This window comes from Pongo abelii, chromosome 2, assembly GCF_028885655.2.
Source record: "Pongo abelii isolate AG06213 chromosome 2, NHGRI_mPonAbe1-v2.0_pri, whole genome shotgun sequence".
Lineage (NCBI taxonomy): Eukaryota > Metazoa > Chordata > Mammalia > Primates > Hominidae > Pongo > Pongo abelii.
The window spans coordinates 75,937,088-75,955,392 of NC_085928.1; the positions used below are offsets into that span (position 1 = coordinate 75,937,088).

Sequence of the window (18,305 nt, forward strand, 5' to 3'; positions counted from 1 at the left end):
TTTGAATGACGTCACCACTTGCAGGCACCTCACATTCAACATGCTAATAGTAACCTCTTTATTTGCCCCCTCTCAGTCTTGCTCCTTCTCTGTTTACTACTGCGGCAAGTGGCACTGCCATTCATCAGCTCCTAAAGATGGGATCCTAGGAGTCATTTCCGTTTTTTCCTCCTCCTTTTTTCGATTCTTCTACTTACTAGGTCATTAAGTGTTTTCAATTCTGCCCTTTAATAGCCCATTTATCACCCTTCTCTGTTTCACTCTCAGGAGACTGATGTGATCCACGTGTTGTGATTTTCTTCCTAGACTGCTACCTGGAATTGCCCTCTCTGCATCCTCAACCTTGCCCTACCCTGATTCCTTCTGCATGTTGCAGGCACAGTAATCTTTCTGTAGCATGCATATGACTGCACACTCCCTTGCATAAAATCCTTCAATTCTGTCCATGGTTTTCTGATTCAAGTCTGAACTCTACAGACATAAAATACAAGGCCTCCACGATCTATTGCTGCCCTACATTTTCCAGTATTCCTTCTCAATATATCACCTTTATAACATATGCCTCGGGATTGTTGAAAAATTTATATTGATATTGTGCTACTGGGCCTCTGTGCTGGTCTATGAACACCTTGAGGGCTAGCTAGGTTCATGTCTCCTTTTTTTTCTCTCTCTCTCTAGTGCCAAGCAAAGGTAAATACCCAGTGAGTGCTGCATCCATGGAATGAAACTGGAATTGGCTAGATTCACAAAACAGAGTCATGCTGCTGTTCTAAACCCAAGTCTGCGACATGCAGGCTGTAAGTGTGAGATTCTTTTTGGAAAAATTCAGTGGCATACCTATACCTGCTTATTATCCATTTGCTTGACATAATGTATTAGTCTAATATTTAAAAGGGTGGGGGGAGATCCTTAAGCATAAGAATAAGAAGACTTTATTTGCGCAACATTAACGAGAGTAACAGTTTACTCATTTATTTGGCTTCGGTGAAAAGTAAAATATTTTGTCTTAGTGATTTTTCCAGACAACTAAACTTTCTTGTCCAAGCATCACATTAATTTTTAAAAATAAACATTGGCAGGGAGTGGTCTTTCTATGTTATATCATTTACTTGCTTGCCTTACTAATCCAAATTCACTGAAGATCATTTTATCTCTGTAGTATAACGATAATCATCATCATCCTTTTCTGTGGAGATAAATAAAGCCACTTTTTCCCTTACTAAAACTGCTTGGAAATGACCAAAACAGTGAGAGGATGCCAAACAATGCTGTCTGAAGAAAATCAGATACAAGGGGGACATTCGGGCTTAGAAAAGAATTGAAAGAGAACATAGGGTAGCCTCCCAGTATAGAAAGGGAAGGGAGGGATGGTGGATAACAATTTGATTTGTCAGTAAAATTCCATAAAGTGAAACCAAAAATGAGTGGAAGTTGCAAGGGCATAGTCTAACAATTAGTAAGGTCTCCATCATTATTAGTAACCAGGGAAGGATGTGGGCCCAGCCATTGAGGGGATCCCTGCCCTGGCATGGAAGATGGGCTCTGTGATTATGGTGGGAATTTGGCATCAGCCTCTGCGCAGTATCCCTTCCCTCTTCTTCTGGTGATAGCAGCTTGATTTCTTTGGGAAAACCCCTGTCCCATTGTCAGTCCATGTGGTTTGAGGTAGGCTTCCCCATGTGCCTCTTAGGACAAGCATATGACTCATGTCTGCCTGATCAGTGGACATTGCGATACATTGGAAAAGAGGGTGAGTACGTGGCTCCAGTAGTCATCCTACCAGCAGGAGAGGAGAGCCTGTTGGAAAAGAAGCCAACACAGCCAAAGGTGCAGGTGAGACAGGAAGAGAGTGAGACAGAGTCCTGATGATACTGTGCGAGCACCTGAGCCCTGTCATACCTGCAGTTGCAATCCATCCTGGATCTTCTCAAATACATAAGCCAATGAATTCTCGTTTGTCCTTAAACCAGTTTTGAGTTGGGTTTCTCTTACTTGCAACCGAAAGCATCCAGCCTGGTTGATACAATGGTTGTATAGCTCCTTATAATTCTAGGATTCTAGGATTTTTATTAATGATTCTGCTATTTCTATATTTTAATGCTTTTGTTTTTAATAGGTCAACTTCAGTCTTACCTGCCTCAAAGTGCCTTCTGTCTAAAAACTAAAAGTAAATAAAATAATCAACCTTATTCAGTTAATAGGCTTAATTCCTCAATTCATCCAAATGATTCCAACTGCGTTCATGGTGACTAGAGACCTCTCCTGAGGACCAAAGCTCTTGAGCTGTGTGACAGGTCTTTCCTGTTTTAAATGCCTGATATTGCCTACACTGATTGCTGGAGACATATACAAGACAATAAGAAATGTTTTATGTATATGGATATTCTGCCTACCCAAGAAGAATGTTATAAAATTACTTGAATTTTCAATCTTTCATTTAGATGCTTGGATTAACATAGATAAGGCTAGTGTGAATATGCTGTATATTTCCAAAAGGATGGGAAGCCAAAACAAGAACATATTTTAAACATATTTTTAAGATAACGAACATGTTAACATTAAACCAGTGTTTCTGAATCTATATCCACTTAGCTAACTACAATATCACCATATGGTTAGAGGAGACAAAACCTTTTTAATGTTTAAAATGTTGCTTCTAATACCACTACTGTAAACTCATTTGTAGGCAGTTGATTAATTAAAACTGAAATTAAATATCAATAAGTAAGAATTTAGCAAAGTCTTTCAAAACACAGAATCTAGGCAGAACATTAATAAAAGGGTGCTTGATCATAAAACGTTGTTTCACTGTGTTATGCCAGTATTTTTTACTTAAGGGATTAATAATAGTCTTAATCAAAGGTTAAAGACTTGCCTTTTGATTCCTAAGATTCTACATCTCAAAAGAGAATTAAGGCTAACGAGGCAGTGCATTAGAAATTATTACTCAAAGCTGTATAGTCAAAGAATTTTGCACTTCATGTTGGTCTACCAGGTCAATCCTTTCCCAAAATAGGGGTTCTAAAATTTTTTACTCATCAGTTTCATCTACAATTGCTTTTTCTCACTCATCCACTTAATTTTCCCTCTTCTCTATCAGACAGAAATGAGAAAAATGGCAGAATCTCTTCCCTGCCAATGAGAAAACAATCGTAAAACCTTTCTTATTGTTCACCCATTTCAGAAACTATGAAATGTTCCACTTGATGTTCTTAGAAGTTAAAAACCAGTGGCTCATGAAGTAAACTTGGTCTATAAGCACACAGTTTATATTGTACATCCGTCAAAATAAAAATTAGTTGCTGACATTTAAAAATTGGAAGCTCAAACAAAAGTCTAGATTTCTAGTTTCTCTTGAAGAACAAGAAGATGAGGAGGCACCTGACCCGTTTCTCCATATGGCTGAGTGGCAGGTGTCTCCCTTGGATGGGGCAAACACTGAAGTCCCCAGCATTCCCCTATATACTACACCTGGCCAGTTTTTTAATGCATTTACATTAACAAAATCATCATATCTGGTTAATACATTCTGAATGAGGTGGCAACGAGGATCAGAACTGTGAGAACACAGCACTCATGTGGAGAATAAGTGCTAATATTGATAGTTTGAGACTAGCCTGCTGACAGTGAAGGTGGAGGCGATAAATAGCAGGAATTAGGTAATGATGGAGAGTTTCCTCAGTTTAAATATATATTTTAGTGCAAAATAAATGTTGAAGCATATTTGGACCTTATTAGTCAAGTCAGGAATAGACAGAATGAAATCTGGATAAAGACAAGCTTTGTGGTAAGTCAAGTGGTGGAAACAATCAATTAAATTCACATATCATATAGAATTCTTGATACTGGCATACTATTTCCCCAAAGGTAATTTAATTAGCTTGTAACAATGGTTAAGCTGTAGCAGTTGTAAGCCGTCATTAATACTGTTCAAAATATTAGGTTGTCTCTTTTCTTCCAGGCACATAGTAAGATTATATTTCCCTGCTGGGTTGCAGGAACATGTGACTTGTTTTGGCCAATGAAATGTGAGTGAAAGTGCAAGTGTTACACTTCTAAGTAGAGGCTTTAAGAACCCATGCATGTTTGGCTCTTTTCCTTCTGCAATGGCAATGTTCCAGAGCATCTTGGTCCACCAGGCTGGCCTTAGAGAGGAGCAGAGCCACTACCAAACCCCTGATGTACACTAGGTGCAAAAGATAAATTGCCTTTTGTTGTTATAAGCCAGAACTCGGGGTTGCTTGTTACAGTAGCATAGCTTAGCTTCTCCTGATTGACCTACAGTGTTATTATAACTTTATTCATTCATGATTTTTGACATTTCTAATATCCATATTATTATTTTCTTAATGTCATTTGAAAATTAAAACTTAAAATGTAGCCTTATTCTGAGACATACATGTGGTACATACTAGTTATATTTCAACTAGATTAAAGGTAATTACATAACTATTAAAAGTAATCTCACGTGCCACATTTTAACAAACACTGAAGTAAACAAAATAGAAAATGAATCTCATGTTGAAGACTGCAAAATAAGCAATTATGCTATTGATTTTCAGGTTTGGCTACAAATTTGAATGCCATGTCAACATTCAATGAACTATACTGCTTTCTTGATACACCAGAAATCAGAAAGGGATGTATACTACAAATTTAATACAATTGTTACTCCTTAGTCCATCGCAAGTGTTAAAAAAAAAGTATGAATACACCATTTATAAACCATATCAGCTTTGTTTACAAAAACCATTAAAATGGACAACACTGTCATCATCAGATCTAATATGTATATGCAAATCCAAAGGTGTACAAGTGTAAAGGGTAGATACGTACACATTTTTATAGGCTTCCTTCTTGCATCCTTGAGTACCTGACCTTTAGCATTAATTAAAATCATTATATATACAGCTGGCAAATCGTGTCTTATTGGTGACAAACAGATTCACGCATAATTACCATTTTGCAACAGATTACATAGATTATAGAAAAAGGTAGAGGATATTTCATAGGGGTGACAGCCAAGAAAAGGTCTTAGAGACACCTGCCATTTCGTGCAAGCTAATGTAAAACCTCAGATAATTCCTATATATTTGCATTGTATACACTACATGCATTCTAAATGTAATTCATGTATAAGAAATATACAGATGAAGAGTTTAGATATTAGAAAGGAAAAAACCTGTTGTCTCAATAAGATGTAGTTGAAATAAAAAGCATAATAATCTGCTATTTGAAGAATGAGTTTTGAAAAGAATGAGTTTTGAATGAGTTTTGAGACAGTCTCAAAAAAGGAGAAACTAACAGGAGGCATAATAGCCACTGCCAAATAATTGAAGGTTGTCATAGCAAATAAGACATGGGCTTATTTACATATACCAAAGGACTTAGGATGGGGAAAGGTGGGGAAATCTACAAAAATTTCAGGCTAAAATTAAGGAGGATGTTTCTAACTGTTCATCTTCAGGCAGCTCTGGCAGTCTTCAGCGGGGATCATGTGATCCATCTCTGCAGGGAGTGCTTTGTAGAATTCCCAAATCCAGAAGGACTATAAAGATCAATAACTTACCACTCATCCTTCCAAAACTTCTGTTCTTTTTTTAACACTTAGTCCAGGAACAGCAGATAGTCACCCCACCTTCCCCTTAGAACTATTAATAACAGACCAACAAATTTTTACAGGTTAACCAAATATTGAAAATAATTCAAGACAGTACCTTTCATTTTCTTTTAATATATCCCTTCCTTTCTTCCAGGTGTAAACAGGTTTTGGAGACGCTTTTGGCTTACACTCAATGACAACTTCACCTCCCACTTTGACAAGAGTTACTCTTTTCAAGAGTGTTCTTGAAAAATCTGGACCTACAGCTGAAAGACAGTACAAAAAATAATTATTATGCAAGACAGCCTTCCAGGAGATAATTCCTTGTCTTTTTCTTTCTTTCTTTCTTTCTTTTTTGAGACAGAGTCTCGCTCTGTTGCCAGTGCAGTGGCACAATCTCGGCTCACTGCAACCTCCGCCTCCCGGGTTCAAGTGATTCTCCTGCCTCAGCCTCCCGAGTAGCTGGGACTACAGGCACGCATGACCACGCCCAGGTAATTTTTGTATTTTAGTAGTGATGGGGTTTCATCATGTTGGCCAGGATGGTCTCGATCTCTTGACCTCGTGATCCGCCCACCTTGGCCTCCCAAAGTGCTGGGATTACAGGCATGAGCCACCACACCCAGCATCTTTTTCTTTCTCTAATACACTTATTGCTACCTTGGTCATCAAAGGGAGGAAGCTAATTTTTTTAAAGTATGTAGCACCGTATGTTTTGATGGATTTATTAAACTTTGAGGTATAATTTGTATTTGGTAAAATGTACATTTGTGTGTGTACAGTTTGGTGAATTTGGTATACACCACCATGAAGATCAAGACACAGAATATTCTCATCTCCCTCTTGAGGGACTATTTTAAAGAAAATTTATTGTATGTTCAAGTGAACAAACATTTTAAAATTTCAGAAAATTGAAAGAGAAAGAAACAAAATTAGGAACTCCATAAGAATTTTTTTTTCTAATTGTGTAGGTTAAAGCATTTGCTCTCTGATATGGTCGCCACCTCTGCTTTGTCCCATAGCACTCTTCATATATATCTCTATTAGAGAACATGCTGAACTGTCTATATTGTCACCCTCCGTAAGCTTCTTAAACACAGGGTTTTGTTTAGCTTTTCACTGCAAGTGCCTAAAGCAATGCTTGGCTCATTTAGGAGCAGCTGTGACTTGTTCTTGGAGTGTAGGTATTGAGATAGCTTTATTATATGCTACCACTAGTGTTCTAAAAAATTCACTCATGCTAACACCAGTAGCATAGTTATATGGAAACACTATCAGAGAATTATTTCTTTCCTAAAACAAAAGACACATATTTGTATTCTCACAAAAGTAAAATAAAAGATATTTTTCCTGAAAAATATCTATTTTCTTCTGAGTTAATTGAATTAATGTGCAAGAAGAGATTTTGGAATGGAAGGATTCATTTCTTGGAATGTTAATTTTATCATATTTTAAAACCCTGAATCATTGCAGTTTGATCTGGTGGAATTTAATATTTAAAACCATGTTGAATGTAAAATTGAAATATAAATCACAAATTACTTAAAGGGGAACTGGGGGTGTGTGTTATGTGAATGTGGGGGCTTGGGGGTAATGGGGGCCAATTTCTTAAAAGTTCCTAAATCATAGGCTAGTGATGTTTAAAAATGAAAGTAAGCTTCAGTGGAAGCAAGTCAAATCTTGATTACATTCTTTTGTTGTGGAAATACTTTCGGTAACTGCCTAGAAACAAATAAAGATGGAAAGGTTACTTTTTAATGGGGCCATGCAATGTACACCTGGGGATGGTATTCTCATGCGAAGGTAAAATTTTAAAAATGAATCTAGTAGGCAATTGATATCTCAATCTGTTTACCTCAGATTTATGAGGGAAGTCTATAATTCTGGGAGTAATTCAATGATAATAAGTGCAATTAATAAGTAGAGTGCAAGTACAGATGTACAGATGTTTTTGCTTTAATGAGATAAAAGCATTTCTTCTATGGTCTGCAAAATCATGTAATAAAAATTGTAGGGTTTATGAAAAAGATAGGGTCAGGACATACCTACTCAGTATTTATGTAACGAGAACACTACAAAAACAATAACCATCCTAGTAATTATCAAACATAATTAAATATAAACATGATTAAAAAGATAAGTTAAATTCATAATAACTACTACAAAAAATACTGTGTGTGTATGTGTGTGTGTATGTGTGTATGCACATGCATAAGAAGGTAGCTTGATGCAAGAAAGAAGGAAGAGTTGAGATTGCTAAGCTATGAAATAAGTGCAAATTGCAGAAAGATTGAGAATTACACAATAAGCACTGCCATGTTAGAGTACGTGGCCAAACTGCACCAACAGGAAGAATGTGGCATGAATGGGCATTACGTGCAGTAGGTATTTTCCCTTGGCTAGCTGTGTTAATCTGTGTTCTTGGGCTTTGTGTTTGGTTGCTGCTACTTAGTAAAATACCTGAACAAATCCAGGGTCTATGTTATACTGACATCATTCCCCTACTTACCAATCTCACATAAGCTAAGTCACGGAAAAGTGTTTCAGTAGAGCAGACTCAATGCAAAACCCTGAACTGACATTAAAAAGTAAAAAAAAAAAAGTCAGGTATTCTTGAAGTTTTTTTTTTAAATGATATTTTGTGAAACAGAGTTACAAATCTGTATCACATAAAAATCCCTTCTTAAAACTGTATCTTTCTACACATATATTTTTACCACTTTAGGCAGACATTTTTCATCCATTCAGGAGGAATTCTGCAGTTGCATTTGAAATGAGTTTACATAAATCAATCTGTGCAAAACACATGGGCATATTTGTCAAAAAACTATATTTTGCTTTTACAGGATTTGAAATAGCATATCAGACACACAGAAACCAGAAAACACACCTTTGAGTTTCAAAAGCATTTGTAATGTACTATTTGTGTGCATATAATCTTTTCAATATCTTATCGAGATAAGACTGGCTGGAACATCTTTCACTAATTAAAACGGAATTAAAAATTCAAGGCCAGGCGTGATGGCTCATGTCTGTAATCTCTGTACTTTGAGAGGCCAAGGTGGGCAGATCACGTGAGGCCAGGAGTTCGAGAGCAGCCTGGCCAACATGGTGAAACCCCATCTCTACTAAAAATACAAAATTAGCCGGGTGTGGTGTTGCACATCTGTAATCCCAGCTACTGGGAAGGCTGAGGTGTGAGAAGCACTTGAACCTGGGAGGCGGAGGTTGCACTGAGCCAAGATCCTGCCACTGCCCTCCAGCTTGGGGGACAGAGCTAGACTCCGTCTCAAAAAAAAAAAAAAATCAAGTTCTTTTCTTTTGTTCAGTTTATTTAATTAGCTTCTGAAGTTATCTAACCCTGCAAATCTATCAGTTGTAACCACAAACTGTGGTGCTTTTAAGGGAAAATTGTCAGAACTCCATCAGTTTTTGAATACTTGAGCCATTAATGGATTTCTTAACATTCTCCTATTGTGTGACCATCTTTTGCACCTGAGATGCTGTTCAGCTTGCAGGATGATGCTTTTTCCTATTTGTACCCTTTATTCTCATCCCCAAACACTGACCTAGGAGAGGTTTGAAGGAAAAGTGAAAGGGACCTGTTCTATGTGACATTCACAGATAATGAGGTTTTAAAAGATATTGGTAAATCCCCAGAAGGGCACTATTAGAATCTAACCTTTGCTGGCACTTAAAAAATTAGTGCACATGGAAGTGAAACTTCAATAGTTTCTAGTAGCTCAGAAAAGACAAAACCAACTGTCAAATTACCCCTTGTGTCTGAGAGTAGCTAAGATACTGGGAGATCCTTATTTGCTATATTTAATATACTTAAATGATAATATTTCTCACATGCACGGCTAGAGGGCACCACTCCCTCAGTGTTAGAATGAACTGTATTAATGGGACCTCTTCCATGTGAGAAATGCAACTTTTTATTATTTATCAATGATCTTTATTACATTATCTATGAGAAGCATCTGGCTGAGAGAAGCCCTCTATGTAATTCACAACTATTTGTTTTTAGTTAATTAAATGAATTTTGATCACATAACAAGGCTATTTTAAGTGGCCAATAGAACCCCTCAAAAACTTAAAAGTTTCTTGCTTTAGTGTCATTTCTCAAGAGAAAGAGTAGAATGATAACTCCTTAACTAGATATGCAGTGGCAGTCCTATTGGGGAAATATATGGATGTGATATCTTACCATATTATTGAAGAAGAAAGGATTATTATGCATGCCAGTTCTATCACAGTCTGTGATAGAAGCATCACTGGGAACATTGCCAGTTGATGGAGAATATTAAGGCCAGCTTTTTTGGAAGTTCAGCATTTCTTATTACTTTAACCTTTGTCTACTTTCTTTAACTATTACCTCATCATTCCCTAAAAACAAGCTTAGAGTGAATGCATTAATTCAAATCTTTTCACTACTGAGGAGAAAATACTGGTATCAGATTATGAGACCCCAAATTTCTTCTGGCCTATTGGATTGCTATCTAGAAAGAAGGCTACTGGTAGAAGATTTCTTCTTTCTAGGTCCACTGTTTTAGAATGGCTGATTCAAAAATCAGCCCTCTCTGAGGTCAGGTGTGGTGGCTCACGCCTGTAATCCCAGCACTTTGGGAGGCCAAGGCGGGAGGATCACTTGAAACCAGGAGTTCAAGACCAGCCTCGGTGACACAGTGAGACTCAGTCTCTATAAAAAATAAAACATTAGCCAGGTGTAGTGGTGAATGCCTGTAGCCCTTGCTTCTTGGAAAGCTGAGGTGAGAAGATCACTTGAACTCAGGAGTTCAAGGCTGCAGTGAGCTAGGATCACACCACTATACTGCAGCTTGGGTGACAGTGAGACCCTGTCTTTTAAAAAAAAAATCAGTGCTCTCTTTTTATGAATGATATTTACAAGGAGACTCTCAACACAACTCTGAAGTAGATGATTTTTCCATTTTGATGTTAGCATGATGTGTCCCTTCTAGTGTTCCTAATATCCGTCCTTGTATTGTTTTGGTCTAATTCACTGAATGCCCTGTTTCCTGATGGTTCTAATAATGCTTCTTCCATGGGCAGCTCTTGGATCTATAAACTCCTATTCCTTTGGGCAAGTTATTATAAAACAAAAGAATTTTACAATCATGAGATTATTTTGAGGATTAAATAAAATAATACATGTATTGAACATAAAGTACTTAGCACAGTATTTGATCCAGATTAAGAACTTCGTACCTCCCCTCTCCACTGCTATTTTCACTACTGAACTACCCCAATCACCATTATCATGGACTTTTTTTCTGCTGAAAAATTTCTTAGAGTCAGAGAAACACATCATCGTTTGAAAACAGAAAATGTTTATTTTGAAATAATTATAGACCCACAGAAAGTACCAAATATAATACAGTAAGGTCCTGTGCATCCTTCACTCAGTCTCCCCCAGTGGTTACATCTTATGTAGATACAGTTAAATATCAAAACAAAGAAAATGATACTTGGTATAATGTGTATATATCACACGTGTAGACTGGGCAAAAGCACCATGGAAATCGAGATAGGGAACTATTCTATTGTCACAAGGATCTTCCTCTTGCTTCCCCTTCATAGTCATATCCAGCCTCCTTCTACCTCCCCTCTGTAACCCCTGGAAACCACTGACCTCTTCCCCATTACTATAGTTTAGTCATTCTGAGAATGTTTTAGATACATATGTGTGTGAGAGAGAGTCTGTGTGTGTGTGGTGTGTAATCATACAGTATGTGACCTTTTGGAGTTTTTGTTCCTTTTTACTGCTGAGTATTACATGCTGGTATGCATAAGAAATACATCTTCAATATTGGCACTTTGGGCTCTATGATAACTGACAAATACTTTTGGGCACAGGAGCCATTTCAAGATCTCTCATCTTTCTCTGCCAACAAGTAGGATCAGGTATGGCCTTTTATTTATTTTTTATAAAAGATTTGAAAAGTCAAAAATTAGTTACATGAATATAGGTGGAGGTTTTCTCTTATTCCCAGAAAAATATTTTAAAGACATTTTAGAACATTATTTCTTATATAATCAACATGTTGATTAAAAATAATTCTTATATAATGCTTTAAGTAGGGTTTCAGCTGCTAAATTCTTGTTAACCTCCTTTGACCCATCCTATCCATATAAAGATAATAAGACAGTCTGCATTTTAAACACTCTGTAATCACATTGACTTTCTTATATCAGTCCAAATTGGTGATATTTCATTTACATGTCAGTATCTTAAACTCTTATACAAACTCATGTCCTTGGTTAGGCAGGTAGTGTATAGTATGCAAAGTCTGCTAAATGAACAGAAGAGAGTCATTAGACTATGATAGTGAGAACTCTAGAATTTCAGTAGTTAGGAAATAGTAGCTCTTGTTATTAGCTATTATTAGAACATCAGTTCCTTGAAGGCAAGAATATGTATCCTGGATCTGTATAACCCTTGGGCCTGGCCCAGTGCTTGATACAAAGTTGATATTTAATCAATGAACCTATTGAAGAATTAAGTCAATTTTTAAAAAGCAACAATCTGGTTTGTTTTTTGTTTTTTGTTTTTTCTGAGACAGAGTCTTGCTCTGTCACCCAGGCTGGAGTGCAGTGGTGCGATCTTGGCTCACTGCAGCCTCCGCCTCCTGGGTTCAAGTGATTCTCTTGCCTCAGACTCCTGAGTAGCTGGGACTACAGGTGTGTGCCACCACACCTGGCAAATTTTTTTTTTTTTTGTATTTTTAGTAGAGATGGGGTTTCACCATGTTGGCCAGGCTGGTCTTGAACTCCTGACTTCAAGTCATCTTCCTGCCTTGGCCTCCCAAAGTGCTGGGATTATAGGCGTAAGCCACCATGCCCAGCCAAAAAGCAACAATCTTTCTTTTGTCTGACTTCTGGCATAATTCAAGTAAGAGCCTCTTTCCCTTTTGTGTATTATAAAAAAGTTGATATTTAATCAATATTTGATGAATGAATGTATGTTGCAGGAAAGAAGTCAGGTATTCAGTTCAAAACAGGAAATTCCCTTCTCATGAGGCTTTGCCTGAACACCACATCCCTTTCTCCCCTTCATATAGGGTTATGAATGGCTTCTTGAACTTCCAGTCCTGTGTACAGGACATGACATCCTCTTTGGAGTTGTACCTCAGTCTAATGAAACAAATTATCCAAGAAATACCACATGGGCTATTTATACTACTAAATCATCTGAACTGGTGTGATAGCAAATGTTTTACAAGTGGCTCTCTAAATAAAACAACACAACAAAATAAAACACCAAAGAATTTGGTTTGTAGTCCTTGCCCATTTCTGTGGTGTAAATATTCCTACCTTGGCCAATTTCAAGCTATCAACATGAAGTCACTGAATGCTGGGCTGAGAAGAGATACATAGAATCAGCTCCTGCCACTGAGCTAGCTCCAGCAGGTAGCCGCCTTTCCCTACTTTTCCCACAACATACACTTAGGGGAAGGTAACACGGCAAGTGCACCCTGGAAGTTCAGCTTTCCCCAGATTTGGGTCTTGTTCCGCAGAAGCACATGGTCTCGACTCTTTCCTCCCCAGTATGCCAAACAGCTGACCCAGCACTGAGAAGGTAAGAACTTCACTTTGAGTTTACTTGCTCAAATAATGTGTTCCCTGAGGCTTTGTGAGGCAAGTTATCACAGCAGTTTCATGCACTTCAGTGATACAGGCTCTATTCTAGACATGCAGGCTCACCAGAACCATATTACAATGTAGAAGAGCTATGTTTATGCAATGCGGCAGTGACTGATATCTTGCTTATCATGCTCTTTCAATAAAGCACCAGAAACAGTTTTGCAGGCAATGAGAACATATATTTTGCCTTTGTGCTACGTTCATTTTCATCACATTCAAAAGACTTTACCAAAAGCAACATGCCTTACACTAAGTACAAATGACTTTCTTTAGGAGTCTAGAAGAACCACGGTCTTCTCATGCTGGAAAAAGAAGAGATGGAATATTGTTGGTGCCAATGCTCTTCTTCTGTTAAAAAAAAAAAATGCCTCACATGACTGATAGGGGTTTTGTTGGGTCATGTTGCACTCTTGGATAATGTAACAATGGAAGCATGGATTAACTGGACACAGGGTCATTATACCAACAGAACAGTCCTGTCCTCCTTCCAACCTCTACACGATCTTATGAGTTAGAAAGGTACTCTGCTGTGACGGCTTAAGAATGGGTAAGAAAGGGATCTAGAAAGCAGATTATAGATCTGTGGCACTTCAAATAAACTCAATTTAACTGACCATAAAAATCACCAGGAGAAGCTTGTTAAATGTACACCCTCCTGAACTCCATCCACTATGAGAAAGACAGAGATCTATGATTTCACAACTTTTTGCCACTGAAAATGTGATCCCTAGAGCAGAAGCATTGGCATCACCTTGAAGTTTGTTAGAAATGCAGAATTCCAGGCCCCACCTCAAACCTGAAATTGGAATCTAAACTTAACAAAATTCCTAAGTAATTCATATGAGCCTTCAAGTTTGAAAAATACTGCTAAATCTTATATTTTTTAAATTGCGGTAAAAAGTACATAACAAAATTTACCATCTTGACAATGTTTAAGTGTACAGTACAGTAGTATTAACTATATGCACACTTTTGTGCAACTCATTGCTAGAATGTTCTCGTTTTGCAACACTAAAAGTTGATACCCATTACCCAACTCCCCATTTCTTCCTCCTCTCTCCCAGCCCCTGGTAACAACACTACTTTCTGTTTCTATGAGTTTGACTATGTTAGACATCTCACAAAGTGGAATCATGAAGTATTTGCTTTTTGTGACTGGCTCGTTTCATTAGCATAATGTCCTCAAGGTTCATTCATGTTGTAATACATAACAGAAATAATAGTCCATTGTATGTACTTAAACACATTTTCTCTATCCTTTCAACTATCCATGGACATTTAGGTTGCTTCCACCTCCTGACTATTGTGAATAATACTGCAATTAATATAGGTGTGCAAATCTCTCTTCAGGATGCTGTTTTCAATTATTTTGAATATATACCAAATGTTAGGATTGCCAGATCATATGGTAATTCCGTTTTTAATTTTCTGACTGTAAAGTGCATGAGTAACATCATGCTTAGCAGTGAAAAATTGAAAGCCTTTTTCTAAGATCAGAAACAAAGCAAGGACGCCCACTCTCAGCACTTCTATTTAACCTAGTATTGGAAGTCCTAGGCAGAGCAATTAGACAAAGAATAAGTAAATAAAGAAATAAAAGGCATCCAAATTGGAAAAGAAAGAAGTAAAATTTTTTATATAAGGCTTTCATTAGGTTGAGGTGGTTTCCTTCTCTACTTTGTTGAGTGCTTTTATCATGAAAAGGTATTGAATTAGGGTGGGCACAGTGACTCATGCCTGTAATCCCAGGACTTTGGGAGGCCAAGGCAGGAGGATCACTTGAGGTCAGGAGTTTGAGACCAGCCTGGCCAACATGGTGAAACCCCATCTCTACTAAAAATACGAAAATTAGCCAGGCATGTTGGCATGTGCCTGTAATCCCAGCTACTTGGGAGGCTCAGGTGGGAGATATGCTTGAACCCCGGAGGTGGAGGTTGCAGTGAGCCAAGATCACATCACTGCACTCCAGCCTGGGCGACAGAGTGAAAAAAAAAAAAAAAATACATGGTATTGAATTTTGTCAAATGCTTTTTCTTCATCAATTGGAATGATCACGTGGTTCTGGTCCTTCATTCTGCAGTATATTATATTAACTGATTATTGTATGTTGAGCCATCTTTGCATTTCAGGTATAATTCCAATTTGACATTGTGTGTAATCCTTTTAATGTGCTGCTGAGTTGAGTATGCTAGTATTTTGTTGACAATTTCTGGATCAATGTTCATCAGGGTTATGGTCTGTAGTTTTCTTGTGTCCTTGTTTGTTTTGGTTTTAAGATAATGCTGCACTTACAGAATGAGTTTAAATGTGGTCCTACTTCTTTAATTCTTTGGAAGAGTTTGGGGAAAACTGGTGTTAATTCTTCTTTAAATATTTGGTAGAATTCTCCACTGAGGCATCTGGTCCAGGGATTTTCTTTATTGGGAAGTTTAAATTACTGCTTCAATCTCCTTGCTAGTTCTAAGTCTATTCGCATTTCTATTCCTTCAAGACTCAGTCTTAAGCAGTTGTATGTTTCTAGCAATTTATCTACTTCTTCTAGGTTATCCAGTTTTTCAGTGAATAATTATTTATAGTGGTCTTTACACTCTTTGTTTCTGAATCATCTGTTTCATGTTTCTAATTTCTGATTTTACTTGAGTACACTCTTTTCTCAGTCTACTACGTGTTTGTCAATTTGGTTGACATTTTTAAAAATCAACTCTTGTTTACACTGATTTTTTTCCTATTATTTTTATATTCTATATTTCCTTTATCTCTGCTCTAATATATATTATTCCATCACTTCTGTTGATTTTTCAGTTTTTAAAATCTTTTTCTCGTTGCCTGTGGTGCAAAGTTAGGGTGTTGATTTGAGATATTTCTTCTTTTTTAATATAAGCATTTATCATTATTAACCTCTCTCTTATTACTGTTTTTGCTGCATCCATAAGTAAGTTTTGGTATGTTGTATTTTCATTTCCATTTGTCTCCTGATATTTTCTAAATTACATTGTGAGTTCTACTTTGACCCATTCGTTGCTTAAGACTGAGTTGTTCAATTTTTACATATTTGTGGATTTCCTGTTTTTCCTCTGTTATCAATTTCTAGTTTCATTCTGTTATAGTCAGACAGGATATTACATATGATTTCAATTTTCTTATATCTGTTAAAACTTATTTGTACCCTAACATATGGTCTCTTTTGGACACCGTTCCATGTGTGCATGAGTAGATTTCATATTCTGTAGTAGTAGAGAGCAGTGTTCTTTACATGCTTGTTAGGTCCAACTGGCCTATAGGGTTGTTCACATCCTCTGCTTCCTTATTTGTCTTTTGTCTGACTGTTCTATCCATGATTGAAAATAGAGTATCAAAGTATCCTACTATTGTGTTGCTATTTCTCTCTTCAGTTTTGTCAATGTTTGCTTCACACACTTGGAAGTTCTAATATTAGGTGCATACATATTTCTAACAGTTACATCTTTCTGATGAATCAGTCCTTTTATCATTACATAATGTTTTTCTTTGTCTCTTATGACAGTTTTTGTCTTAAAGTTTATTTTGTTTGATATTAATATGGTCACCCCTGCTCTCTTTAGGTTCTGGTTTGCATGGATTATTTTCCTCTATTCTTTCATTTTCAGCTTGTATGTATCCCTAGATCTAAAGTGTGTCTCTTACAGACAGCGTATAGTTAGATCCTGTTTGTTTTTAATCCATTCAGTCAACCTATATCTTTTAATTGGGGCATTTAATCAATTTACGTTTAAAATAATTAGAGATAGGGAAGGGCTTACAAGTGCCATTTTGTTCAATTGTTTTATGTATCTTGTAGCTTTTGTGTTTACCCTTTCTCCTCTTTCTGTCTTCAAAAGAGGAGATTTTTATTCCTTGATTTTTATTTGTTTTAATTTTTATTTATTTATTTATTTAATTTGTTTATTTTTGAGACAGAGTCTCACTCTGTCATCCAGGCTGGAGTGTAGTGGTGTGATCTCGGCTCACTGCAGCCTCCACCTCTCGGGTTTAAGCGAGTCTCATGCCTCAGCCTGCTGAGTAGCTGGGATTACAGGCATGCGCCACCACACCCAGCTAAACTTTGTATTTTTAGTAGACATGGGGTTTCACCATGTTGGCCAGGCTGGTCTCAAACTCATGGCCTCAAGTGATCTGCCTGTCTCAGCCTCCCAAAGTTTTGGGATTACAGGCGTGAGCCACTGCACCCAGCCTTGTGTTTCCTTTATTTTTAAAAATGATATGTTTTGATTTACTGCTCATTTCTCTTCTTGTACATTATATAGACATTATCTTTGTGGTTACCACTACAATTATATAGCACATCTTAAAGTTATAATAATCTATTCAAGCTGGCAACAATTTAACTTCAATCATGTATAAAAACTATTTACATCCTGCTCCCCCACTTTGTTACTGATGACACAAATTACCTCCTTTTATATTATACAGTTATTAATATAGATTTATAGTTATCTTTTATACTTTTTAAAACATTCTATACCAGATTTTTATAAAAGTGACTTTTGTACCTACAATATTACAGGATTTTATATCTGTCTGTATGTTTACCTTTACCTAGGAGTTTTAAATTTTCATATAGTTTTGTGTTGTTTATCATCCTTTCATTTCAACTTGAAGGACTCCCTTCAGCATTTCTTGCAGGGTAAATCTAGTGGTGATAAACTCATTCAGCTTTTGTTTATCTGGGAAAGTTTCAATTTCTGCCTCATTTTGGAAGGACAGTTTTACCAGATATAGTATTCTTGACTGGCAGCTCTTTCTTTCAGCACTTTGAGTAGATCATCTCACTCCCTTCCAGCATGCAGTTCCTGCTGAAAAATCTGTTGATAATCTTATAGATGCACACTTGTTTGTGATGAGTTGCTTTTCTCTTGCCACTTTCAGGATTTTCTTTTGGTCTCTGACTTTTGACACTTTGATTATAATGTGTCTCAGTGTAGATCTCTTTGGATTCATCCTAGCTGCAGTTCTTGAGCTTCTAAAATTTGTGAGTCCATTTCCTTTCTCAGACTTGGGA

At 36.9% G+C, this 18,305-nt stretch overlaps 1 protein-coding gene across 5 annotated transcripts in view; it reads right to left on the reverse strand.

Annotated features, from left to right (window-relative positions):
- CNTN4 (contactin 4) overlaps positions 1 to 18,305 on the reverse strand; it is a 992,918-nt gene that overhangs the window by 132,620 nt on the left and 841,993 nt on the right. For all 5 annotated transcript variants that reach the window (XM_054551881.2, XM_054551876.2, XM_054551877.2 and 2 more), the window contains one exon: positions 5,718 to 5,868. In XM_054551881.2, the coding sequence (XP_054407856.2) occupies positions 5,718 to 5,868 (151 nt within the window). The remainder of the gene's footprint in view (positions 1 to 5,717; positions 5,869 to 18,305) is intronic.